The 27,483-nt window shown below is 45.9% G+C and overlaps 1 protein-coding gene across 3 annotated transcripts in view; it reads right to left on the bottom strand.

The window, feature by feature from the left end:
* The window catches only part of NHEJ1 (non-homologous end joining factor 1), a 76,134-nt gene that overhangs the window by 39,973 nt on the left and 8,678 nt on the right, over positions 1 to 27,483 (bottom strand). For 2 of the 3 annotated variants that reach the window (XM_037029309.1, XM_037029308.1), the window contains exons 4-5: positions 24,434 to 24,572; positions 23,781 to 23,839 (exon numbers count right to left, since the gene is read on the bottom strand). In XM_037029309.1, coding sequence (XP_036885204.1) covers positions 23,781 to 23,839; positions 24,434 to 24,572 — 198 coding nt within the window. Of the gene's footprint in view, positions 1 to 6,520; positions 6,815 to 23,780; positions 23,840 to 24,433; positions 24,573 to 27,483 lie in introns of those variants that run through there. The other variant, XM_037029310.1, reaches the window with a different exon arrangement.

Consider the following 27,483-nt stretch of genomic DNA (forward strand, 5'->3'; position numbering starts at 1 on the left):
AAGAGTCTTTCTGATGTGAGAGCTGTTAATGCTCAACAAGCCCTTTCTCTATTTAGTGGATTCCACATATATATTTCTATATCATAGTTTTTGGGGTTTGTGGTTTTAGGTAGAAATTCTAATTTTGCATGGAGACAACCCGCTCCTTTGTCACCAAACAGTAGAATGGAAGCAGTGTCACCCAATGGGCAATGATGGGGATGTTTTATTCTGCTCTCCGGTTCCTGTGGCCCTCAGTACGGTCCGGGAAAACATTCTAGTAAGCGATAAGCTCACCGAGAAGGCAGTTCATCTCACAAATATAAACACTGGTTCATCCATTTAACAAATATTTCTGAGGCACCTAATATGAACCAGGCACAACCAGAGGCACAGTGCTGAGTAAGACACGTGAAGTTCCCACTCGCATGGAACCCTCATGCTAGCATCGTTTATCTGATGTATTTAAGGTAGTCGGGCAATTTCTCACTGTCTTAAAGGATACCTGTGCGAACAGCAAAGAGCAAGAGCAAAACATAAATAGACTTGGTGCAGAGACAGAATAAAGAAATATAAGCCGCTATAAAAGGAAGGATATACAGAATGGGACAGTGAGTGTGTACAGAGAAAGAATGTTAGTATTATTCTTTCCTCATATTCCTTGGAGATAAGTTGCTTTCCCCCCTACAACCCATTCCTGGACCTAAGTCTAGGAACTGCATGCAGCTTCCAAGGTCAGCTTCCTCAGACCTCAAGATTTACAAGTCCTTAGTAGAAATTATGGAGAGATGCCTGGGATTGACAGCTTAAATTATATGCAAGTATTTTCCCAAATGTCACCACAGGAAACATGTAGGGCTCCATAAAAAGCATTGTCATCTGGGAAAAGAGGGAGCAGTCTTCTTGCGTGACCCAGGAAATTGAGGGGGATGGAGCCAATCACTGAACCTCGGGGCTAGCCATGCCCACCCCCCCCCCACTCTTGCCCCCGAATCGTTCCCAAGCAGCACTACACATACTACACCTGTCGCTAGGAAGAGAATCACAAAGAATTCCAGGGAGGGAGTTTCCAAATCTTCTCCAGTAACATTCTAGTCAGACAAAAAATTCCTCTCCCTACTGCAGCTACATGCTTGTTTCTATAATTCAGGTTCCACCTTTCTTGTGTTACCTTGAACGAAATGCAAAAAAGCCATCTATCACCCTGTGTATGCTAAGTGTTCACATGTAAAAGAGTGAGCTACTACTCCTATTCAATCTACTCTATGAATTAAATAATCTCCTTTTCCTTGGATACTTAAAAAAAATTGTTTCCATCTCTCTCGTTATTGTCCTAATTTTCCTATGGGACTTGGGCCCCAGGCACCATTCAAACATGACACCAAAACCCTAAGAGTCCCAACTGTTGCTAAATACAACGGGAAGGTGGCCTCAGGACCTCTTGTCCTCATTTCAACTATACGGTTTGGAATGATGCTCACATTTTCACACACCCAAACTATGCCAAAGACTATGTCATAATCGGGAGCTCTCACTAGTTAAACACTTCAGGGAAAATTTCCCACCTAGGAAATAGAAGGTACTTTATGGGAAAGACATTCTCTTAAATAAGATAATGGAATAGCTGAAGCACCTGGCAGAAGGAGTGGCAGGCAAGGTTGGTGTGCAGGGAGCCCAGGAGAAGCATTTGTGTGAGTGTGTGGTGGGGGGTGGGGGGGTTGCCTTCCTGAGAGCTGTTAAAGGAATCAGAAGATTCTGCTTTACTTTATTAGGTCCACCGTCCTTTCAACAGCTCCCTGGGAATCCTTCACTAATTTCCCCGCAGAAAATGACTTCCTCATCTGTCCCTGCTCAGCACTGACTTTGTGTATAGCGCTAGCATAGCACTCTCACCTTGGATTACAGGTTTGTGTACACCTGTCTCCCGTTCTCCTCCACAGGCTTCTCGGGGCAGGAATCATGCCAGTTACTCTGCACGCCCAGCATTCACTGAGCATTTAACAGCTTCCAAGGAACCTCCTACAAGAACCTGCACCCAGTGGGAGTCAATAAACGCTGGCTAAGGATGATAACATTAGCAGCAGCCACCCAGCACCCCTGCGCTCAGCTGTCAGACCAGTTTAGGGTATTGGCATGTAAACTCCTTTTTCCCTTGGCCCAGACATTTACTCTTAAGGTTTGCCTCTTCCTCAAGAGACTCCAGGAAATAGGGTTAGTTTTAAGTCCTAGAAACCCTAATCATTCCTGTTTTCTCCAAGCTAAGGGCCTAAAGGAAGACTGCAGATACCTCATGAATATTGATGAGCCTCTGTGGTCACATGAATATTAACATCACCCTGTGGCTTTCGGGAACAGCAGCCCAGCAAGAAGGTCTAATATTAACCTTGGCTAGGCCCGAAAGGTGGAAAGAGCATATGTCCATGTTTCCATGGGGAGTAAGGTGCGCATGGCAGGGTCCAGGTAGGGGGCTGCCTCCTCTGCAAACACTGGACACAAGGGCAGTTAAGACGGGACTCGACATTGTACCCCACGTCCCTGGCACAGAGGGTTCTGTGAGCTGCACCACAGGCAGAAACCCCCAATTCTCAAGCTTTGCAGCAGGAAGGATGCAGAAACGAAATCCTCCTCCACTCAGAGAAGAAGGGGTAGGGCCACAGTGACCTGCTACAGTCCAGGGGTACAGTCCAGGGGTACAGTCCAGGGGTAGGGAAGGTGCAAAGCCAGATTTCACTGGACAAAAACCTGAATCAAATAATAAGGTTCAATTAGGCAACAAGATACACAGTTAGCGGGTCGCACATGAACAGTAACGAAAGACCTACAGCAGAGTGTGGGGTTTCTAGCTCCGTACCTTCCATGAAACGAACAGGCACAGAGACAGCCAACACGGGTGTTAAGAGGAAAGAGGTTCAAGGGCTAAAGCAGCAAGAGACGCAAGGGACCAGGTTCTTTCAGCACTGACAGAGTCCGAACCTGGAGACGCCAGAAAGAACGATGACTGTTATTAGAAATAAATAACGGAGAAGCACTGTGAATCAGAGTCAACCAGAGAAACCTGTGTACCCCAGCCCTGGATCTAAGTTCAAAACCTAATCAATGGCCCATGACGACACTATTAAAAAGAAAGGCAGGATAAGAGGCCTTTTGCAGTGGTTAGAAATAATGCGAATAAGATTCCTGCTGGACTCACACACCAGGACAGACTGTGCTTAAAAGTAGAAAAGTACTCTGTACTCCGGTCTCCTAATCCTACGCAAAGGCCTTGACCCCTTAACTCTGTCTGAAAAGCTGACCCTGCCCCCGTCACACACACTCAGGAGGAACAGAGAGGCCTGTGCGCTTCGCCCAAGCCGAGGTGGTGAGAGGCCACACCTAGGAAGAGGGTGGGGGCTGCTCACGGGAGCTGTGTTCTGTCACACAATTACCATATTATGTAGCTCTAATAAAAAGAAATACTTGAAGTTTTATTAGTGCCATATAATAAAGTATTTATAGAATCCGGGGGGTGGGGTGGGAGTGGGCAAAGGTAAAGCAGGGAGGGAGAAAGAGGGAACCAGAATTGTTCGCAAGAACCCCGGCAGCAACAATGCCCACTGTGCATCCCATTGGTAAACTGCAGAGCCGTCAGCCTGGGACACCAGTCTCGCTCTCGCTAGCCTAGATCAAGGTGGCTGGCTGCTCACCTCCTCAACACAACAGTCTCTGACTTCTTCCTGGGTTACAAAGAAAAGACAGGAGAAACTGTAAGGAACAGGAAGGAGGAATGTCAGCAGAACTGGGGATTGTGTGGAGCTGAGGCCTGAAAAGCATGGGGACCAGAGCAAAGGGGTTGTCAGGTGAAAGAATGAATGGAATGTGAGTTTTCAAACTTCCATTCTGCCCTGGCCAGGTAGCTCAGTTGGCTGGCGTGTCATCCCATAGACCAAAAGGTTGTGGGATCAATCCCCAGTCGGGACGCATATAGGAGACAACTGTCCAATGTTTCTCTCTGACATCGACATTTGTCTTTCTCTCCCTCTCTCCCTTCCTCTCTCTCTAAAATCAATAAATATAGCCTTGGATGAGGATTGAAAAGAAAAAAAAAGGTTCTATTCTGAGGCTTAACTTCTAGGTCTCACCTTCCCACATACCTGACAGTTTTGAAATTTGCCACAATAGGGCTTTCCATCACTGCTCACACTCACCACGCGCCACCCCAAGAGCAGCGTGCTCCACACCTATTGCGACCGCACAGCATGCACCCGCAGCTTCTCCCAAACCTCCCCTCCCCACTCCTGGTTGTCGCAGCCACAGTGCCCTGCACACAACAAGCTCGCCATAACACGCTCCTCCCCGAGGGCGCTGGCTGCCTGGGTTTCCTAGGCATCTCCCCAACTTCAGACACATCCTAGATAAAAAACATTTTTTGAGCCTCCAATCCTCTTTAACATTTCAAAATTTTCTATTACCCAGAAAATCTCCCCAAAGAGAGAGAACAGTGAGGGTTGTGGCATTATTACAGAGGAGACTATAAACAGAACAAATATAGAGTTGCTTTATTACAAGGCAGTGTGGGGTTGGCGGCTGGCTGATTACAGGGACACTCCCCAGAGCTCTCTGCAATCCCAGACCTCAATAAAGGCCAGACTAGAGCTGCTTTCAACTGAAGGGCAATTGGATCCAGGGGGCCCCTAGAATCCCTTGGGATTCCAGTCCAGTGAATGATACCTGCCTTGGTTGAAGATAAGAAAGGAAGCAAACACGGTCTAAGAACAACCTGGCTTGGCCAAGAGCCACCGGGCCATCTTCTCAAAGGCAAACACAACTAATATGGTTTGGGTCTCTCACAATTAACGGATATCATGCTTTAGATTTTAAAAGAATGACTATTGAAATCAAGAACAAATCGATAGATCGAAAACACATACACATCAGGGATCGTATTGAGTGAGGTGCAAGAACAGACTGGAAGACAGAGAAGCAGCGTAGCCTGAGTGACTAAAGCAACCAGATTACGCAAAACATCATAGAAGGAAAGAGTGGGAAATCCACAAGTCCTCTCTTCTGGGCTCTGGGCACACGGCGTCCCTTCCTGGGTGACTCACAGTGGGATCACCTTCACCCCCTGCTTCATGTGGTAAGGGCCTCTTTATAAGAAGACACACCGCGAGCCTTCTCCTCCTCCATCCCTGCGAGCCAGGAGAATTGCGTCACTGACCTCCACACATACTCACTCCCTCCTCTTTCCAGTCGGCCACCACACAAGGGATCTTGTCTTGTGGTCCCTGCGATCCTTTCATCTGGGCTCCAAACCCACTGTCACCTTGGCCCTGAATCACTCCCCAGGAGACACTGGGAAAACACTGCTGGATAAAGAGTGTCTGGGTCCTATGTGGGTAGAAGTGACTGATCCCGGCTGGTGCGAGCGAGAACCTGGGCCACACTCTCCCTGCCCAAGGCCAAGGCGCAGGAATCATTTTGAACCTGGCCTGGAGCCAGTTCTGCTACAGACTAGGTTCATGCTGATTTGGGTGACACACCAATTTCCTCCAGCTCCCAAGAATGAAAGGACGAAAAGGGCTGAGAGGCAGCCTTAAAGGTTCTAGCTTATCTTCCTTATTTGTTCCGGGGCTGAGGAATTGCTGGAGCTGGAAGAGGGTCAGCAAGCACCCCCCCCCCATTTCTTTTCTCATTCCACTTGGCTCTCCTGTTCTCAGGGCGGCCCCAAGGAAAACATTTTGGCAGTGGAAAATGTCAGTGGAAATTCTCAGATCCTTCTCCAAGATAGAGGATTCCCCTCCAGCTACGTCTCAGCTCATTCCATGTCTCATGGTCCTCACACTTTTTTCTTGACCTTCTATGGAATGATACTCTGGTTTGGTGCTGAGCCATTTTTCTATAATTTCAGGCCTGGGTTTCAATGGGCAGATTTAAGAAGGGTTACAGGAACACTTTTTCGTCTCTGAGCATCCTCCCTTCTCAAATATATTTCATTAGAACAGCGCCTCTAAGACAGTGTGAGATAGTGGAAAAAAGCTGTGTACTAGAAAGTCAAAGGATGAGGTTCTGCTTTCATCCGCAATTATTTGTGGGATTTGGGATCGCTTAATTTCTCTGAGCCAGTCCATTATCTCTCCTCCACCTGAAGTGGCCCTATGAGGTATAAAAAAAAAGTACGTAAATTTGTTCTTCCTGGTTAGTTCTCTTTTTATCAGAAGAGATGATCAGTATGTTTGTGTTGAATTTTACTAAGTGAAGCCATTTCATTGCACCAGAATCGAATTAAATAATAAAGACAAAAGTTCTCCGCAGAATACAGCACTGCAAAATTTACTGAGTTATTTAAATTTACATATTTTTATTTTTTAATTTATATATATTTTTAATTTTTTAAATTTATTTACTTTAGACAGAGGGAAGGGGAAGCAGACAAAGAGGGAAAGAAACATCAATGAGTGGTGGCCTCTCACACGCCCCCTAACTGGGGAACTGGCCTGCAACCCAGGCATGTACCCTGACTGGGAGCCAAACCAATGACCCTTTGGTTCAAAGGCCAGTGCTCAATCCACTGAGCCACACCAGCCGGGGTGAGTTTACAGAGTTCTTACAATGAATCAAACAAGTTAATGTAGACAGATAATATCCCTGCCCTTGCAGAACTTATTATCTAGTGGGGGGAGCCAGAAAACCAGTCACTACAATGCAGGGTGGACAGGGCCTAGGATACAGCAGAGAGCCAGGGAGAATTCCCTAGAGGAAATGACACCCTCACTGAAGTCTCAACCATGAACAGGAGGTGTCCAGGTGAGAAGGTCTGCTGGTGGTACCAGGGGGCTTCCAGAGCGTGTGCCAGGGACTAGAGACAAGAGAGAGAATAATGGGCTCTAGGAACTGACAGCAGTTCACTGTGACTGAGTGTAGATTTGGGATGGAAGGCGGGGAGTACTGATGGGGGGTGAGTGTAGCCCAGCAGAAGAGATAAAGCTGGACAGGCAAGTAGAGACCAGATCATAAAGGGTCTTAATGGTTTTATTAAGGAGTTTGGACTTTATCCTAAGGTGAATAGCAAGTCATCCCTCTGTTTTAAGAGGAACACGTGGCCAGAATTACTTTAATCAGGAGCTTCCATCTGGTTTCTTTTCCGGATTGCAGATCCCTGAGGTCAGTGAGGTAATACAAAGAAAAAAAAAGAAGTGGAAGCGAGACCTGGCCTGTTTCTTTTCCTTCTGTCCTTTAGCAAGGGTGGAACCCAGAAGGTGCACATTCCCTTCCTCATGGAACTCTCTAGTCCTTTACATTCTTGGCTTACTTTCCAGTCTTCCCTCTCAGTCTGCTTAGTCTTCTCTCTCCGGCAAAGAGGGACTTTTGACCGCTCGGCAAGTCCTTTCCAACTAGCTGTCCTATGGACCTGAGGTATTAGCCTCCTTTCTTAAGTATCCCGGCCCTCTCCCCTCCACCCCCACCTAGCGCTGCCAGGTAACCCCGCCAGTAATCCACATTTCTAATCAAAGCCCCGTTTCTTATCTCTTACTTGAATTCGCCAACTCTGCCAATATTTACTTTCCCCTCCACCCTAGATCTCTCAACTTCTAGAGACAATTTGGTGGCCTCCTAACAGGAGATTAAGATAATGCTAACCCAACGTACGATCAGCGTGTAGAAGAAAGACCTCACGGTCCAGATGGTAATGACACCCAAGGAAATAAACTATACGAAGTACGTCCCCTCCTTTCTTTACCTCATTACATCACCTCACGCTGCCGTTGAAGGGTAGAAAAAATACCACAAGGCAGCACTTTTCAAGCTTTTTCACCTCATGGCACAAATACACTAATAACTAAAATTCTGTAGCACACCAAAAATATATTTCTGCCAATTTGGCTAAAAAAGGGTATACTTTTGATTCATTCACACCAGGCGGCTATTGATGTGCCGGCTGTTGTCATTTTTTTACTTGACAATCAGGGAAACGAGATCAGAGCCCCTGACGGAACGGTCAGGTGTTGCTTTTTTTTTTTTTTAAGATTTTTTAAAAAGATTTTATTTATTTATCTTTTAGAGGGGAAGGGAAGGAGAGAAGGAGAGAAGTATCAATGTATGGTTGCCTCTCATGCGGTGTTGCATGTTTTAAATATCCTTGCGGAGCACCGGTTAGAAATTACTGCCCTAGGGGAAAATCTTCCCGGCCATTAACTTTTTCTCTTGGCCTCACCCTTTAACCTTAGAATCACAGAACCTTAGCACTAGGAAAGAAGACTTGAACCATCTAGTCCAACCTTCCACCTCAGGATCAGAGTTCTTTGGCATGGCATTGGTCATTGAGGTCAGATTATTTCTTACTGCCAATAGTTTCCTTAGTAACTTCTTTTTTTGTTCATCCCCTACTAAACAGGTTTAGGGTAGGACCTCATATCCAATAGGAAAAGGCTCAAACTCACTAGGCCCCAAGGTTCTAGAACAATGCTACTCAGCATGGTCAGCATGCTGCTGCCCATCACGAGCGCTTCCTTGCTAGCCCACGATAAGGGAATCACAGAAACTGAGTGTGAGCATTTTAAAACTTTTATAGCAATCTGACATTGCCATGACATCCACACACAGGACCTCACATATTCACAGGACTCATCTCAATGAGCAAGGCATACGATGGTTTGAGTATCATTCAATTTGTCACATGTGGCATGCATTGCATGTTAGCCATGTGTGGTGAGACACATATCAGGTGACTTTGAAAAGCACTGTTCTAGAAGGCTCTATGGGAAGCACAAAGGATAGGTATGGGAAGCACAGAGGATAGGAGGTTAGCTCTCCTCTCTTTTTCCCTTCTGGGTACAACAGAGAGTGAATCTGCTGTGTAGAATGAGGGACAGGAAGCTGCTCCCAATAAGCCACTGGCTGTGTGGGGTGACGAGGAGGGCAGGAGTTGGTGGCCAGGTTATCAGGCAATAACAAACTCAGCATCCAAGCACTTGACTTCCAGCAATGCAAGGAGTTTCCTTTGTTTGGGGAAAACAAGAGCTGCAAGAAGCCTCGCCTTGACCCATTCTTGCCTGGCTTCAGGAGAAGCCCAACCCCCCCGACACACAAACAGGACAGTCCTGGCCAGTGATAGACCAGCTGGTACCCTGACCACAACTCCTGTTTGCTTTTCCTCTTCCACAATTTCCTTAGTCGGAGGGCCACGGTGGGGCCATAGGTGGCCGCCAGCCTTGGTCACCGTTCAAGAACTTCACCCCCAGTGACCCATTCCCTATTCCATACAACTCTTCCATGACCTTTATACAGCCTACTTTCTCTCTCCGAGATGGTACTTTTGGTCCGAGACCAAGGGCCTCCTTCCATAGGGTGGCAGGTGAGGCTAAGTGTCCGAGTACCACTCTGACAAACGCCACGGGTGCTCTAGCAAACCATGTTCTTCTAACTCTAAAACCAAGAAGCTCTGCATCATTCAATTGCCCAAGAACAATATTTGAAGTTTCAAAAAAATATTTTGATCAAGTATTTTTATGTTACTTGATCAGAGTCACTTGATTACATTAGATTCTCAGCTTTGAGAACCCAGTCATCACCAAGAAGAGCATATATAAAACAATGAACCTCTTCGTGATGCAGAGGTTGGCAAAACTAAACCTCTGAGTAGCTCGCTAAGAACTTCAGGACCAAAGACCAAAAAATCGAATAAACCTGGGAGACTAGCTGTGGGGGTGCAAACAGAGTAAGGGTATCAACCTCTACAGACTCACATGGAAGTGCCTTCTAATACCAAAGACTTCAGGACATTTTCTCCAAGAGTTCTGAGAGGTAGGGCTGGTAAGTCCCCCTTATGACTTTACTATGATAAATCAAGAGCCTTGGGACCAGCAAATCTCTCTCTCTTTCTGATTAATCAAGGGAGCTTACTCTGTACCCCTGATGGCCCAAGAGCCCAAGTTTCTATGAAGACTCATTTGTCCAGTAAGGGAGGGCTGTGGGGGCGGGACTCCCCCCACTCCAGGCTTCCTTCGTGCCAAAGAAGGAGGAAACAGAATAAGCAAAATAAAATTCATAAAGTGAAGCAGTAATTATGGTGTGGTCAACAAGAGGCTGTCCTCAGGCCCATCATTATGTGGCTAAATTTAACGCCCCGCACGGCCAGGCGAGCCGTGCGCCCGGGGCACCGTGTGTCCACACAGACGCCAGCTCCGCCACCGTCACCCGCTCGACAGCCGCCAGGGCTGCCAGAAAGCAGGTCACAATTTTTTTATAGTCTGTTTACCAAGATGCTGTTTTTACTGCCGAGGTTTCTCTCATTTTATCTCTTTTTCCCTTTTCCCCAAACAGACTGGCCTGTATTTTCTGCCCTGGGCTTTTTTTTTTCTTTCTTTCTTTCTTTCTCCCTCTCTCAGTACTATTTTCAGAACTCTAATTTTATATGGTATGTCCCTTTTTTTTTTGGTAAATATTTGCCATGACTAAGCCAAGCACATCCAGTTTAAAAGGCTCCGTCCCACAACACATCGAGTCTTTAATGATATGCATCTCATTAGCTTGTCCCATGAAAGGGGGTATAGAAAAAAAAGGCAACTTACACACTCTCTCACTTTTTATATCTAGAGAGACCTATATTTATATGCAAGGACACACTGAAAACTGACATTCTCAGCCCTGATATGAGCTTAGCACAATGGTTATTTGATTCGGGCTTTTAGGCCTCAGAAGCAGTTTCAGGAGAGAGGAGCTATTGTCTGTACATCACTGCTGGTTGATGCGAGAGATTCTGGCCACATCGGTACAGCTAGAGGCAGTCTTCGGACTCTAAGGTACTCGGGCTCTGTAGATCAGGGCAGCAAAACTCTGTGAAGTCCTCTGACACTGAATTCTCTAAAATGGGTGTGAGAAAAGAAAAGGGGGCACTTCCTTCACGGGTGGATGAAGTCAAAGAAAGGAAGGCTACGAGTGGAGAGAGTGCTGAGAGACACCCTCCACGTTAGGACTTCCACACCTCACACTCCCTGTCCAAAAGGCCTCCCCGGCTGAGCAAAGCCCAAAAGCTGATGGGAGGATTTCTTACTGCATGTGGTAGGTTCAATGAAAGGAGCTGTACGGTCAAGTTCACTTACTGCACTGAACAAAAGGCACAGCATCCAATAAATAAATACTCTCTGGTACTTACCCGTGATGCTTTTGAACTAGCTAGCTCCTCTAAAACAGAGTTAGAGGAGGCCCGGCACTCAGTATTTTCAATAAGAAACGTTGGGGGAAGGGCAGTCGATACCCGGACTGAGGGACCCTGAGAGGCTGCTCAAGCAGCTTCCGGTGGGGAGTTCATAGGGGGTCTGCAGGGGTCACCAAAGGTCCAGAGTCTCTAACTTGGTGTTCATCAGTTAATTTAGGGATAATCAGACTCTAGGGGATTGACCGATGCTAACTAAAATCATAAGAGACTAATTTACAAGTTAAAGTGCCAATTTATTAGTGTACAAGGTGGGGGCTATACCATTCCAGGGACTGATGTATCTTCAGCTGATTTTTCCTAGGAAGCTGACTAAACATCGAGAGTACTACCTGTTAAACACAGAAAAAGGCAAAACAAAAAACTAGCAATGACTTTATGGGATAGTTCATATACATTGTGGAACAAGCCAGACATTCATCCACATTCTACCAGAGCACTGCTTTGGCACTGGACTAGACAAATTAATAAAGTGTTATTCCTCAGTTTTTCTTTTTCTTTTCTTTTTTTTTTGAGTTCTATACAACTCTGCCCCTCTGTTAGTATGTCTCCTCAGGCCTCATGAATTAATTGTTTAACAGCTTTTCTCAAACTGCATGTAAGAGCCCAGAGGTGCGCACACTAAGAGTTGGAAGAAAGGAATGTGGAGTGAGAAGAGAGGCAGTGCTTGGGGCGGAGCTCTCCAGCCAGGCACCACTTCCTACCTGTGATTAAGTGAGGTCTCTACCCTGCTCACAGGGGGTCTCGGTCTTGCCTACTGTCCACATCAAGTTCCAAGCACAGCTGTGTAACAAGTGGCAGGGCAATGGGACACGAGGGAAGAATACTGGCCCGGAAGTCCAGAGCACCCTGGTGCTAAATTGCGTCTGATGCCAAATCTACCACAGTTTGTCTGCACAGGGATTCTTTTATCTTTGTGCACCCTAATTTCCTCAGAAGTAAAACAAAGAGGCTTGATATATTCTTAGATTGATAAACTCCCCTAAAGCTTATAAAATTCAACCGCTCCAGTCTTTGTATAAGATATCTGAGATGCCACGCTTCCCTTTGTTAAGGTACTAGCCTAGGCCCCTGATGAGTGTGTAACCCAGCGTCATAGCAATACTACATTTACAAACAGCTGGGTGTGTTACTTCTGTAGACAGCTAATCTCATCCATTGTATACTGATTCTTACTTCTCTCACTATCAGAGGTTAGCCCCAATTTGGGGAAATACTCTGCTTGAGACTTGCATCTGCTTAGGTACCTACTAAGTTCAGCACTTTTGCTCTGCTCATCCCTAGCTGCTGGGGGCTGCCAAAAACTAAATGCCAAGATGATCATCGACTATTCCTTCTTTAAACCAAGAAGTGCTGTCATACTGTTGTTTCAAAGCTCCCTCTTATTCCTCGCTTTACTCACATCAAATCGGAATGGGTTCTTTGGAGTAAGATTCTAAGGGGAAAATGCACAGCATCAGAACGGCTCAGGCTTCAAGCACAAGAGGAACAGATGCCCAAGAGCTCTTACAGGATTCCCTCAAACCACCATGCCTCGGGGAGCCTCTCAGGTTGCATAACCGAATAAAACACCCAGTGTGTCTTCCCTTTGGGCAGCCATTTACTACACAAAATCCCTCTGAACTCTTAGCTCAAGATTCATCTCTTCCAGAAATACCTTAGCCCGGCTAGCCTGGTATGACCTCTAGATCCCATCCAAATGAATCTATTTCTTCCTCCTCTTGGGTAACATACATTTTATGTATTTAGAATATTTGTTGCATATATGTGAATTCCAGTGGCCTGATCGCTCTTAAAAGTCCATCTTTCAAAGGCAGAAACCATGCTGTAAATTTTTAGTGTCACAAAATATTAAATATCACGAAGTTTAATATTTTCACTGGTAGTTAGTAAGCACTGTCCACGTGTGTTTAAACTTCCAAATAGAAGAACAAATAGACCAAAGGTCTCCCGCACAGAATGAATGCAATTCTTCCTGAGACTCTGTGAAAATGTTCACCTTGACTATTCCCGACGGCAGATAACAAGGATACCCAGGACTCTTACACATTGGATGGCTCAGTCTCTGCAGAACTCCCACTTTTCAACGTGGCTCACTCTCCAAAAATACATCACCCACAAGTGATGGTTACACGAGAACACTCTAGATAAAAGGCTAAGGTGATGAAGCCAATAGAGCAGATAAAGCTTAAAGGTACAAATCGCTCGATAATTGGGTTTCTCTCTTCATTTCTATAACCAGAGAAACCTTTACCAATGGGAGAGACTCCTCAAATGCCAATGCCTTTAAGCTACAGCCATTCGTCACCTCGCATCTACGAGGCACTGCACAGGTTCAGGAGGGAAACGACATGGGCAAGCCAGTGCTGCGCTCCAGCAGTGGAGCATGTAGCAGGGGAGACAAGCGCAGACATTCTCGCACTACAAGGCCAGAGTGATAAGCCACCCAGGGAAGATGCGCAGTGCTATGAGAGTTCAGAAGAAGAAAAGAAGATAGCTTATACTTTTACTTCTGTCCCTTTCATAATTTCTGTCATAACAGAAATCATGTAACCCTCTGGCCCACTTTTTTTTTCAAAGATTTTATTTATTTATTTTTAGACAGAGGGGAAGGAAAGAAGAAAGACAGAGAGAGAAACATCAATGTGTGGTCGCCTCTTCAGGGCCCCTACAAGAGACCTGGCCCACAACCCACATATGTGCCCTGACTGGGAATTGAACTAGCAACCCTTTGATTCACAGTCCAGCGCTCAGCCCACTGAGCCACATCAGCCAGGGCTGATCCACTTTTTAAGTAAGGCAGATTCAATGCCCTCAGAAAGGGCTATATCATTTTGGGATGAAAGGGCTCCATCTCTTAGGGAAAGAGGATAGAAACAGCCAGAAATCAAGTCATCAATCTTCAAAATATCTCCCGTGCCTTCAGCTATCCACAAACCCTAAGGGAAGGTCTAATTCTTTCATTTCCCTCAGCTCTGTAGGTCTCTGTTTTCATACTCTCCTTTTCCACTGGTTTCTCCTCTGCTTTCAAACATTTGTGTCTCCTCATCTTAAAAAAAATGTTTTGTTTAAGCACCTTCTGGCTCTCCAGCTAGCTCTCATTTCCTTTCACTGGGAAACTTCTCTGATGAGAGCTCTGCATTCATCGCCTCCACTGTCTGGCCCCTTGAGCCTGTTATCTGCTTGTATTGCCTGCGACCGGGAACTGCGTGGGGCAGGCAGTCACCTTTCCTCTTTGGTCTCTCTCCTGCCTGTGGCTCTGTGAATCACTCTCCTTGGTGACAGGAAGAGCATGGGATTTGATAAAGACAAATATGAGTAAATTGGTTGAGTGATTTGAAGCAAATTACTTAGCCCTTAAGCTTCTGCTTCTTTATCTTTAAAATGTGGATAGTATTACTGACCTCTTGGGTTTGTTGTAAGGATTAAAGTTATAATTTAGATAAAGCGCCTAGCACTGTGTCTCGCACAAATACAGTATGTATTTGATGACGGTTAGTTCTCCCTTTCTTGACTAACTTACTCCTCTGTCCTCATTCTGTCCCACTCACCTTTCCTTCACTGGCTCCTACTACTCCTTCCAGGTATGACTGTTCCCCAAATCTCATCATTGGACTTTTGTTCTTTTCTCCATGCTCTTCCCAGGAGAACATGCATCCAATCCCAAATATTGCTCCTCTGAGTATGATTCCCAAATCTACTTCTATAGGTCCTTGTTTCAACCTAAGTTTCAAACTCATTTCAACCTCATTTGAGTTTCAAACTCATTTCAACCTTTAAAACTCATTCCTGAGCATTCAAACTTGTATGTCCTATGATCCATTTAAGTCCAGATGTATTGAAAAAGATCTTGCCCTGGCCAGGTGGCTCACTTGGTTGGAGCAACGTCCCATACACCAGAAGGTTGCAGGGTCAATTCCCAGTCAGGGAACACACCTAGGTTGCTGGTTTGATCCCCAGTTGGGGCACATGCAGGAGGCAACCAATTGATGTTTCTCTCTCCCATCGATATTTTTCTCTCGCTCCCTTCCTTTCTATCTAAAATCAATAAATATACCTTCAAGTGAGGACTAAAAATATTTTTAAAGAATAAGATAAAAAGATCTTCATGTTATGTTTTCAAATGAACTCTAATTACATATAAGCCATCAATGTTTGTATGAGCAATGATATTGTTAAATGGACATACTGCAATCAATGGAGTTTCGTGACACCCTTCCTCCACAAGGGGGAAAAGGGGGGAAGACTCAAATAAGGATAATATCAGAGCAAAATGCTCCAGAGGTATGTAAAGCTTATAGGTTACGCCTAAAGGGGCTAGATATTTGCCAGAAATAAGGCATCAATCAACACTGCCTCAAACTCAGTTCAGAACTAAGTAGATTTCTCAGTCTGGAAATTGAAACCACATGAGAGCCCTGCCTGATGTGGCTCAGTGGACTGAGCACTGGCCTGCAAACCAAAAGGTCACTGGTTCAATTCCCTGTGAGGGCACATGCCTGGGTTGTGGGCCAGGTCCCCAGTTGGGGGTGTGTGAGAGGTGTGTATCTCTCATACATTGATGTTTCTCTTTCTCCCTCTCTTTTTCCCTTCCTCCTCCTCTCTCTGAAAATAAATAAATAAAATCTTAAAAAAATATAAAATCACATGAGAGATTAATAGTAGATTTGGTAGAGCTAAACAAAACAAAATAGTTTTTATTTTAGGAGAGTTGGTAACTCCCTTTAAATTAAGATACACAGCTTCCTGGAGCAGTGTCTGTTAAATCGCACTAGCCTGTCTGGGTCTGGACACAGGGGTACATACAATTTAGTTTCCCACAGGCTCTCACAAACCTTTATCGTCTTTTCTCTGGCCCGATACACCTATTTATGTTGTATGCCTATCCCATGTAGGCATCTGAGTTTAGAACATTTGGTTTTGAGTGTTTTCAGATCAGAGAGTTTTAGAACATGGTAAGTCCTTCACTACTGGGATTCCAAGAATCAGAAACCTATCTTTTAGAACGGAGTCATGTTATCTCATTTGTATATTCTGCATTGACTCCCTTTTAGTTTATCCTCCGATTTTTAATAAATATTGTTTTGAAAGCATGGACCCTTACAAAGCGTTGTAAAAGGACAGTAAAGAAAGAGGCCTTTTTATACATTCTTGGACCAGAAGAAAAGAAGTGGTGACCCCTGGAAGCAGGGCTCAGTGGCGACTACAGGAGTCACAGTGAGAAAACCCCAAAGAGAAGGCAAAATTCAGAAGAAATACAGCCGAGAAACATGTGCAGCCATCCCTTCCTCCCTGGAGAGTTTCAGTGCAGAGCTCAAATACTGGTGGATTTGTGTTTTAAATAAGGAAAACCATCGCTTTATACATCCAAGATTAGATTTAATCGAGCCCCACCCAGGATTTTCCCAGTCTGTCAACAGCACCACTATTCTGCAGATCGCACGGGCACACCCCTGACGGCCTGATCTTCCTGAAAGATTGCTTTCATGTGTCAGTGCTCCAGTCAAAACTCCCAACGCTTCCCCGCTATCTACAACGGTAATTAATAACTGGAAGAAGGAAGTGCCCCGTCTCCTACCTAGGAGATGCGCCTCTGTTTGAGAACCACTGCATGGAATGCTAACGAAGGGACTGACATGGACGAATGAATGGATTCTAGGCAGAAAAAAAGCTGAAAAACATTTACCTTCAGAATAAAGTACCGGTCTTCCAGACCAGCATGTAGGGCCCTCTATAGCCTGACCTTGGGTTACTATCTTGCAAACCTTATTCCCTATTAATCCTTACCCACTCTCATTCTCCTTCTTCTTCTTCTTTTTTAGATAGAGGGGAAGGGAAGAAGAAAGACGGAGAGAAATGTCAATGTAGGGTTGCCTCTCACATGTCCCCTATGGGGACCTGGCCCACAACCCAGGCATGTGTCCTGACAGGGAATCAAACCAGCAACCCTTGAGTTCGCAGGCCTGTGCTCAATCCACTGAGCTACCCCAGCCAGGCCCTCGTTCTTAATGTATATCCTTTGTCCATGTGCTATCCACATAAATTACCTGCCGAATAGTTCCCTAGCAAGACTGAAAAAAAGAAACCAAAAAGCCCCAAAACATATTCTACAGTCCAGTTCAAGACCTCACTTTTACAGGAAGTTTTTTTCACCCCCCCCACTCCTGTGGCCCTATTAATATCCATTGTGCACAGTGAGCTCTTTGATGACAATACTATCATACCATATATGCTCACACAACCTGGCCTAGTGCGCACGCACAATTCTGAATTCCAGAGGAATGGACTCACTGTGAGCTTCTCTGGTTCAGAGCAGTGACACACACGGTGGTATGGAGACCATGCGGATGCATCTGGACTTATCCTTCTGTACAATGCCCATGAGGATGCTGACGAAACACACTCTGAGTCCTGTGTCTTCCTCCACGTGTTGAGAAACAGGTGCATGGCAGCGGGGAGACAGGCCATGAATGGTAAGCACAGTAAAATAAGTGAATATTATGGTAATATGTTAGAAAATATAGGCCATGGAAAAAATAGAAAGTAGAACGTGGTAAAGCAAAATGGGAGTGCCAGGTGCAGAGGGGCGGGGATGTGGCTTACAATTTTAAAAGGATAGTCAAGGTAAATTCCAGGAGAAGTGACATTTGAACAAAGACATTACTGTACTCTCTGTAGATATGTCCATAATTTTTTTTTTAGAGAGAGGGGAAAGGAGGGAAAAAAGAGGGAGAGGAACATCAATCAGTTGCCTCTCCTACACATGCCACCTGGGGATGGAACATCAACCCAGGCATGTGCCCTGACCAATGAATGACCTTTCACTTTGCAGGACTACACCCAACCAAACAAGCCATCCGGGTCAGGACTGTCCACAGATGTTTTTAACATGCCTTGCCTTAAGGGGTGGAGCTTAATTACCCTCCCCTTGAATACGGACTGGACTTAGTGACCCACTTCTAATGAAGAGAATACAGCAAGATAGAGATGAGATGTCACTTCTGAGATTAGGTTATAAAAAGATTACAGCTTCCATTTTGGTCTCACTCTAGGTCTTAGTCTTGGTCTCTCAGGGACTACTGGCTCTGGAGGATGCCAGGGATGTTCACGCGGGCAGCCCCATGGGGAGCCCATGTGGCAAGGAAACAGCCCCTCCCATCGACAGCCCTGTGAGCGAGCTGGGACTCGGATTCTCCAGCACCAATCTACTCTGACGACTGCATTCCCATCCCAAATCCCGACTACAATGTCATGAGAGATCAGAATCACCCAGCCAAGCTGCTTCCAGATTCTGACCCTCCAAGCCTCTATTAAATGCTTTAAGCCCCTAGTTCTGGAGTAATTTGTCATAGAGCAAGAGGGAGTTGGCCACCAAAATATCTGAAGACCTAGTGTTCCAGACAGATGGAACAGGCAGCATAAAGGTCTAAAGGCAGGTGATGCTTAGAGTGTTAGGAAAACTGCAAGAAGCCAGCGTGGCTGCAGTGAGTTAGTGAGGGAGAGAGTAGTAGGAGATGAGGTCAGAAAGGTAATGAGGTCCAGACCATGTAGGGTTGCGCAGGCCATCCTAAGGGCCTGGTTTTACCTTGTAAGAGAAATGTGAAGCTAGTGAAGGGCTTTGAGCAGTAGAGTAGCATGATATGATTTATATTTTAGTAACATCCCCTCGTTGGCCAAAGATGCGCATGGGGTTAGCAGCAGGGATACCGGTGGGAAGCTCTTGCAAGAATGCAAGAAAAAGAGAACAATGGCTCAGACCTGAGTGGCAGAGGCAGGTACAGGCACAATGGGAATAGCTGGAAAGTAAACCTACACTTGGGAGAAGGACAGAAGGCTGAGGAAAGAAAAAATTGTCACGGGAAAGCTCAAAAAAGAGATGATGCCCAAATACAGTTAGGAAAGTTGAACAGGAGTTTGTCATGAGGACAAGAGGGAAGAGAACACAAAGCAAATGGGCCCAGAGGTGTACGGGCGGGAAGCTGTCAATACTTCAGTGTGATGAGATTGTGGGTATATGGGCCAGTGGCGGAGGGTCAGGCCGAAGAGCTCAGCAGGACCAAATCATGAATAACCTTGGGTGACGTGCAAGGAATTTTGGACTTTATTCTATAGGCTATTGAGAACCATTAAAGGACTTTAAGCAAGAGAGTGACATAATCAGGTTTCTGTTTCAAAGGGATCACTCTGACATCACCACAGATTCAATGGGAGGGGAGTGAGTACCGACCAGGAGAAAAGTGAGGAGGCTGTCGCATAGTCAAACCAAAAATGGAGCAGGGTGGGGCGAGTCTTAGACATGGAAGCTGGAACACAGAAAAACAGCAGCTTCAAAGCACAGTTAACCAGTTCAGCTTTGGAAGTAAAGACAAAGAGAAAAGTGGGTAACTCCTCCTTTTTCTAAGTTTCCAGCTGAGAAAACTGAATGGATAATGGTATAATTCCCCAAGACAAGGCACATAAGAGGAGAAATAGGTTAGGGGGAGTAGATTAATTCTGGACATGTTGCATGGGAGACATCCAGGTGGACACGACAAACGTGCAGGAAAAAATAAGGGCCTAAAACGGTGCAGATTCACACTCGGTACTCAGCGGCACTCGATGACAGCTGATGCTGGAGTTCAGATGAGAAAGAACGAGGGTGAAGGGTGAGAGGGTCAAGGACACTATTTGAGTAACACTAACATTTAAGGGGCGGGTAAAGAATGGAAAGCCAGCCAAGGAAACCAAGTAGCAGCTGTCTGTGAACAAACCTAACAGGACAACAAGTTCCAGGTTAAAGGACCACAAGTTCCAGGTTAAAGGACCCTCCATCTTCCCCGGTGTCTTTGACGCAACCTCTAGCTTCCTAAGAGCAGCAATGAATAACTGTATTGCTTGATGGGTCTACTCTGGAATCAGGCTGCAGCCAGACAGCAGATGAAGATAGTAACTAAAACTAGACGGTACACAAAGGCCAGGGCTGCATTTAGGACGCTGAGTCAAATCAACGTTAACCGTAGTTATATAACGAAAACTGTATAACAGAAATTGGTTAAAGAATTTATGCTGAACAGATTAAGTCTTACAAGGCATTCAGAATGCAGTAACAGAAGTGACTGCTCTGCTGAATACTCTCCTCTGAAGATAGAGGAGAAGAGAATTGCAAAATCTCTACCTCTGTGAAAGCTCCCCTCCCTAAGAGAGCCAACTTCACACAACTGCCCAGGTTTTGGTGTCAAGGGCTGATTCCTCGCCAGGGGCTGCCAGCTGCAGAGGGCGGGGCTCTATTTTGGGCTGCCTGTCCCCGAGCCTGGCCGCGTCTGGTTTGAGCAGCATGCAGCCCCAGTGACTCACACACCCATGCAAACCGCCTGTGGCTCAGTGGCCTGGCCTCGGAATGCCAGCCTTAGGCCAGCTCCCTCCTCACCCCATTACACTGGGATAAATAAATAAAGAGCCCCGCCAGCAGCCGCACAGCCTGATGGCAACCAGATGGAGAGAGGAAGGCACGGGCAGGGCCAGGGGAAGGAACTCCCTCCAGTGGACTAGACTGAGAGTGGGCTCTGCCAGCCCAGGCATTTTAAAGTTCCCCTTTAACACAGTTCCTACTGCCATGCAGTATCAGTCCCCAGTTTTTTGACTCATCGTCTACTCCTAAAGGTGACTTTCAGCCCCTGGTCCTAGGAAATGCTCTACCTGGGGCTCTCGCCCTCTGGGAGGATCATGCCAGCAGCTACTTTGCCCACCTGACTTGTATCAACATTGCCAGTATTCCCCCTCTAGTAGGGCCACCGTCAGCTGGCTCCCTTGGGCTCCCTGGAAATGAGAAATCAGAGGCTCTTGGGGGAGAGTGGGGAGGAAGAGCTAAATATGGAGAAGCAGCAACCTCTGTTCAATCCTTAAATACTTTTCCTGGCCATAGTATCCTAGAAACTTCCCCGTCCTACTGGCCCCTGCCCTATCTCTATGGCCTTTTGCCCAGCAATCGTCCCAATGAGAACTAGAAAAAACAGCCCCCAGGTGCTGACCGTATGGCCCTCCGACTTCAGTCCCGGCCCCCCTGCACCTTCAACCCAAGCTCCCTGTCCCTGGTTTGTTTATCTTCCTATGTTGCTTATTTTGATGGCACATCCTTTCAGCTCAGTTCTGAATGACCCCATGACCCTTCTGTGTCCTGTCTGTAGGCCCGCAGGGCAGCAGCATAACTGCAAAGACGCAGCGGCCATAAGAAATTCTGCAGTCCCGCTAGGAAACCCTCAGTTCTCACAGCGACATGGGACCTTCGATGATCCCAGAGGACAGTGCAGTGATCCCAGAGGTCACAAGAATCTCACATTACCCTAGCCCTGAACCCTCACCTCAATGGTGTGTACAGCCCACGTAGCAAAATGAAACAGGGATAATCCTGGACAAGAAGTATAGGAGGTCCCGAACATACAGCTACAGCTTAATGACCTTAGACAAGTCACTGAACTTCCCAGAGGCCCAATTTCTTAGCCTGTGAAAAGGAAAGCTACAGCCACCTGTGTCTCAGATCCTTGGTGGATCTAATAAAATTCTACAAAGTCTATGTGGCTTGGATGTGACCCACCCGAAGTCTGAAGGACCGGTTTTCTTGAAGCAGTTGGTTCCAAACACTAGTAGCCTTCCTGGACTCTGTGTGCTTTCACATTCAGTTCTGTGGGGCTCCCCCCGGCCCCCAGAACACGGAACAGATGAGCCTCCAACTTTATCAACGAGAAAACAGGGGTGCTGAGAGAAGGGATGTATCGAAAGCTGTAAAATAAACCAGGAGAATAATCGAAGACCCCACATATAGGTCTAGCGAGCACCACTGTTATCGACAGGCCACAATTTTCATAAAATCCCCCCGGCATATATTTATCAACATATTCATCCACACTCTTTTGGAAAACCTGCCAGTTCTAGGTACTATGTTCAGTGCTGGGGACATGGGTATACATCCAACGCAGGCCTTGCCCTCAAGGAATCCGTAAATCGGCGGAGGAGCAAGTCTTGCAGACACACAGACGGTAATGTTACGAAGCACTAAGTGGTAAAATAAAGGTACAAACCAAGGTGCTACAGCAGCAAGGATGAAGTATTATCTTTACAGGAGTCCTGAAAGGTCTCCTAAAGAAGTCGAGCACAGAAGTTTACAAGGTATAAGCCCAGCACACTGAGCATTCTAGATAGAGGGAACAATGTGTACAAAGACATAAAGGTCAGAGAAAAAGCATTTTTGGTAACTAGAAGTCATTCTGTAGGGCCAAAGCATCAAGCACATAAAGAAAAATGTCAAGAAACCAAGCCGGAGAGGAATGCAGGCCCTAGATCAGGAAGGGGCCCCTCTGCGGAGCTAAGAATAAGCCCTGCGTTGTTTAACGAAGGGGCTGAGGCACGGACTAGTGTGTCACCTCCAGCCTCTGTTAACCTTGCACCAAACTCATAGACAGGGGAAGCTGACAGAAAAAGGGCCGAGGAAATCTACGTTTAATGGTGTCTCTTTCCCCATAAAGACTAGAAACCGATCCTGCTCAGGACTTTGCAAATACATGACTTCCTTCTCCAGAGTTACAGTTGCTGCAATAGATGGACTCTGTCCTCAGCTCGCATTGTTTTGCCCCTAATGGAAGACCCCCACATCCTGGAGTCACTGCTCAACCGACACACAGAGGCGGAACAGAAAGTTCCAACTCCAGAACACCTGCTGTGTGCCTAACTCTGTGAAAAGTACTAATTTTAGGTTCAAAAGCAGTAAGAGTTACAGCCTCTATCCATAAGGAGTTTACAAATTAGCCTAGAAGATAGAAACATGAATAACTTACATATAACCTAATACTATAGTAACATTATTTACTTACATAATAAAGTACCAATTTGGGTAACATGTACAATTAGGAAATAGGGCAATAATATTAAGGTACTAACTGTACAACCAACAAGTCCCAGAAGAGTTAGAGAAGGAGAAGATCAATATTGACTGGTATTATCAAAGGTCACTATTAATAATACTCCCCCTGTTTGGCATCTAACAGTTGTTTCTTTTGGCCAAGCTCAATCCTTAGAAGGGAAACCCAGGCAGGAGCTTCTGACAGGCCACAATTATCTACTCCCCATTCATTCCTTTGCCAGTCCCCTTGTATAAACACTGTGATTTTCCACAGCCTACTGTGCCCACAAGACAGTCCCCAAATGGTAGCCCTGTGCTTTCCCCCTTCCTCTACTGTGGGATGTTGAGGGGCCTGGACAAGTAATAATAACTAGTGCCCCCCCAGCCCCAACCCCGCTCCATAATCCAGACCTGTGATCAGACCTCAACAAGCAAGAATGTAGCAACTGGGCAACCAAGCTTTCCAAGGTCAGAGAATTCCAAATTAAATACCTAGGTACTTTAACAGAGATGTTTTATGAATTTAATCAGCCTGCCTTTGCCTTTTACTTTCTTTCCCCCAACTTCCCACGTACATCTCAAGCTTCACCGGACTTTTTATAGGCAACTTTTTCAGAGAAAGAGCTTTCCAACCATGCGAGCAACCTAATACCCAAACACAAGTCATCACTGGAGCACCTGGAAAAGAAGGAAGTAAAGCCAAGACGCGCAGGAGGAAGGAAGTAACAAACACTCTACCTCTACCATAAATTGTTCCAAGAAAGACGTTTCTTCAAATGGCTCTGTCTTCAACCGATCTGTGATAAGAAGGGATACAGAAAAGAAATGTGAGTCTCAGGACAAGCTCCTTACCTGTGTGGCAGAAAAGAAACAGAGCCCAAAACTTCTTGGGAAAGAGCACGAAGATGCTACTCCCAGAGGCGCCTAGTCCCCCGGGAGAAGGGATGAGAGTGTGTGGCACACAGGAGGAGGGGGAGAGGGTGATTAGCAACAAATGACAGGGTCCGGGGCGGCACGTGCTCTTGGAGGTTTTCCCAGCACGAAGACAAAGGTCAAACTGAATTTTTATTCTGAAGTTGGAGCTATGCAGCTTCCTGAAGTCCCAAGTTCATGTTGCCCTCGCACGATTTTGCATAGCTGTTGGCTGCTCTCCAAGTCTTTCTTTGCCACTGCCTAGGGCATGTCTGAACTCGGTGACAGCCTCTACCGGCCAGTTGGGTACCAGCCAGGTACTCGAGGCAGAGAGAAGCAGCAAGGCTCCATGTTGGTCAGTCCGCAGCACCCACCCTCCAAGAAGCACCTCTCTAATGTAAATAAAGTCTCCCTCTGCTAAGGCACCTTTGATTACCTGTACCATTCCCCACCCGACATCCCCAAGAATGTCCTCTCACCTCGGCTCAGCGCAGCCCCACTCTCCTGGTAGTCCTGGATCTCCAGATCTTTCATACGAAGCAGTGTGGCCAGCTCCCTGACCTGGCACTGCAGGGCCAGGCTCACGCCCATCAGAGGACGAATCAAATGTTGGGACACCTTTCATGGAAGAGATAGCAATGAGCCAACAGGTACTTACAAAACATTCCCTAACACTGTATCAGGAACCAGAAAAATACTGGAGTAAATGTTTTCATAGGAACTTACTGTTTCATAGGCAAGCAATCCATTTACATGAATGTAAATACAAATGCAATGATTAAAGAAGTTCATTATTAAAGCAGTTCAAAGATTTTCTCTGTGTCACAGGCAAAAAGATGAGAAGAATAAAGCATACTCATGAACAGATACCTAGAGCTGTAAAGAGAAGGATGTAATCAGCTTATAAGAGGAAAGTACTAACTCAACTCTCAGCAGAGAAAGAGAGACGAAAGCAGAGGATCCAAGTAACCTTCCAGAAAGTGAGGTGTGGCTACAATAGAACGTGCTAGCTGCAGTATAACAGGAGACAAAAGTCCACAGAAAGTAGAGAGATTCTGAAGTCGAATTTGACCCACACGCTACAGAAGAGCCATTTTGGTCTGTTTCTACCAATGCAGCAAAGTCTAAGGTCATTGCTGTAACAGAAGCAAGCCAGTCACCGAGAGGCCAGCCTGGGAGGGAACAAACTACCAACACACACACACCTTGCCCTTAACAAGAGGTAAGAAGGTCACAAGCACAGCCGTACTGCAGCGCAGCTAGGATGCTGTTCTCATATGATAATGTGCAGCTATACAAAATTACCATTTAATTCACCCATGCAAGGTCTCTATTAGCCTTGGAAAGATAAAAGCCTTAGCCAAAGAAAATAACCAAAATCAATAAGCTATTTGTGGCTCAGGGATGTGACCAGAGTTTCCTTCCCTTCCCTGAAGGAGATGAGCTGAGGAGGCAGTAAGAAGAAATACCCCAGACCAGAGGTCAGCAAACTTTTTCTGTAAGGGACAGAGAGTCAATATTTTTGATTCTGTGGCCCATACAGTCCCTGTCGCAATACTCAGCTCTGCTTTTGCAGCATGAAAGCAGCCATAGACAACATGTAATAAATGAGGGTGGCTGGGTTCCAATAAACCTTTACAAAAATAGGCGGCAAGCCAGGGTTGGCCTGCTGACCGTAGTACACCAACCCCAGGCCCTGATCTACATGGAGAATTTTTAAACAAGATCAGCCCCCATAGGCTTGAAGTGAGGAAAGAGTAGCGGAGTGCCCTATAAGATGGGCAAGCCAGACTCCCCTCAAACAGGATCAGCAGTCTGAACTCTTCAGACTTTTGTGTTATTGTTTTCCATTAACTTTCTAGTAAAACTCACTATTAAAAACTTCCATTGTATTGTGGCCCCAACTGAGAGGAAAGACTTTTTTCCCACATTTCTCTCTCTAATGGCAGGGGGGAGGTGAGAGGTTCGTGGCAGGACCTTTTGTCCCAGCACCGGGGCCCATGAGACGCAGGGTGACTGCACAAAGTGGAAGACCAGAAAGCGGGTCCAGCTCGAGACTCCGGCCCCTTTTCGTCACACAGCGCATCCCAACCTGTGCTGTCTGCCAGCTCAGTCCTTAGTATAAACTCAAACATCCAGTGATGTGTGATATTCAGTATGTGGCAGAAGTTCTGCTTTGGGAAAATTTATCTGCTCCAGATCCAGCCCTGTGTCCTAGGAACCATTTGTGGTAACATTGGCCCTGTTCGAGGTAAGTCAGGAAGAAACACAAGTGAGAACTTGTATGAAAGCAAGTGGACATCTGGTGGGTTGAATGGAAGTAGTCGTACGGCTGACCAAGCAGTGTCACCATCCATATGGGGACAGCCCTCAAACAACAGAAATTCCTCGAGCCAAGGAACCAGCGTCTCTCTAAGAGGCCACCTTAACAGCAATTTCTTTGAGTGGTGGTAAACATAACAACATGAGACATGATGGGAAACAGTCTTTAATCAATGCCATGTCTCATTAAACACGCTGATGCTACACCAGGCACCTGAAATTATCTATTGAATGCCGGGGTCCCCATAGCAAAAAAAAATTATCGGTAAATATTTTAACGTCTAAAATATTTCATAGGATTGGGTTACATCACTCTGAATCACTGACTCACTTCAAAGTTAGATGAACGCTAACTTAGATCAGTTAATTAGAACAAGGCATTGCGGCTGAAGGAACACATTTCAAAGCAAATCCACAGACACTACAAGGGAAAATCTTGAAATGCTTTTGGAGGGTACAGACACACCCACCCGCCCCCTTCCCTTACAGACGGCAATACATGAAGAGATGCAGTTCAACAAGTCAGTTCAACAAGTACCTACTGTGTGCTTAACACACGCTTAGACCCTCTGAGGCCTATGCCCTCAAAGAACTCAAGAGTTAAGGAGGGCAGGAAGTGTGGTGGACACAGAAGCAGGAGTTGGCAATCTCTAAGGGAAAAGCTATTTGTAGTTTCCCACGATGTCTCCAGATTGCTCATAGGAATGTTCGCAGGTCACAGGCAGGAGAGCAGAATGGCAGTTATCAATCCCAAGATGAATCGTATCAGGTCTAGATATAGCGAAAAGGGTAACAGACTGGGAACTCAGAGACCTAGATTCTAGTTCTGGCTCTGAGAGGGCCCAGACGTAAGACTGACTTAATCCCTAGTGTTCTCATGGTCCCAATCTTTTCTAAAAAGAAAAATCATGAAGTCGGAACATTTGCTCTCACAGGTCCACTACAATGCTAAGGGTAAAAAATATTACATATGCCCTTTCATTTAATCCTCGTAACTCCACAGTAAGGTTGTGATTGGTATTTCTGCTTTACAGATAAAGAAATCGAGACTCATAAAAATTCAGTCACTTATCCCTGGTAATACAAATAGTCCAAGTGGTGAAGCTGAGCTATAAATTCAGGCCTGCTGGTTCCAAAGCCTGTGATCTCTGCTCTTTCTCAAAAACAAACAAACAAAAAAACCTTTGCATGTGAGTCCTAGGAATTA

This window comes from Sturnira hondurensis, unplaced genomic scaffold (assembly GCF_014824575.4).
Source record: "Sturnira hondurensis isolate 20B ecotype Veracruz unplaced genomic scaffold, ASM1482457v3 Scaffold0020237, whole genome shotgun sequence".
NCBI lineage: Eukaryota > Metazoa > Chordata > Mammalia > Chiroptera > Phyllostomidae > Sturnira > Sturnira hondurensis.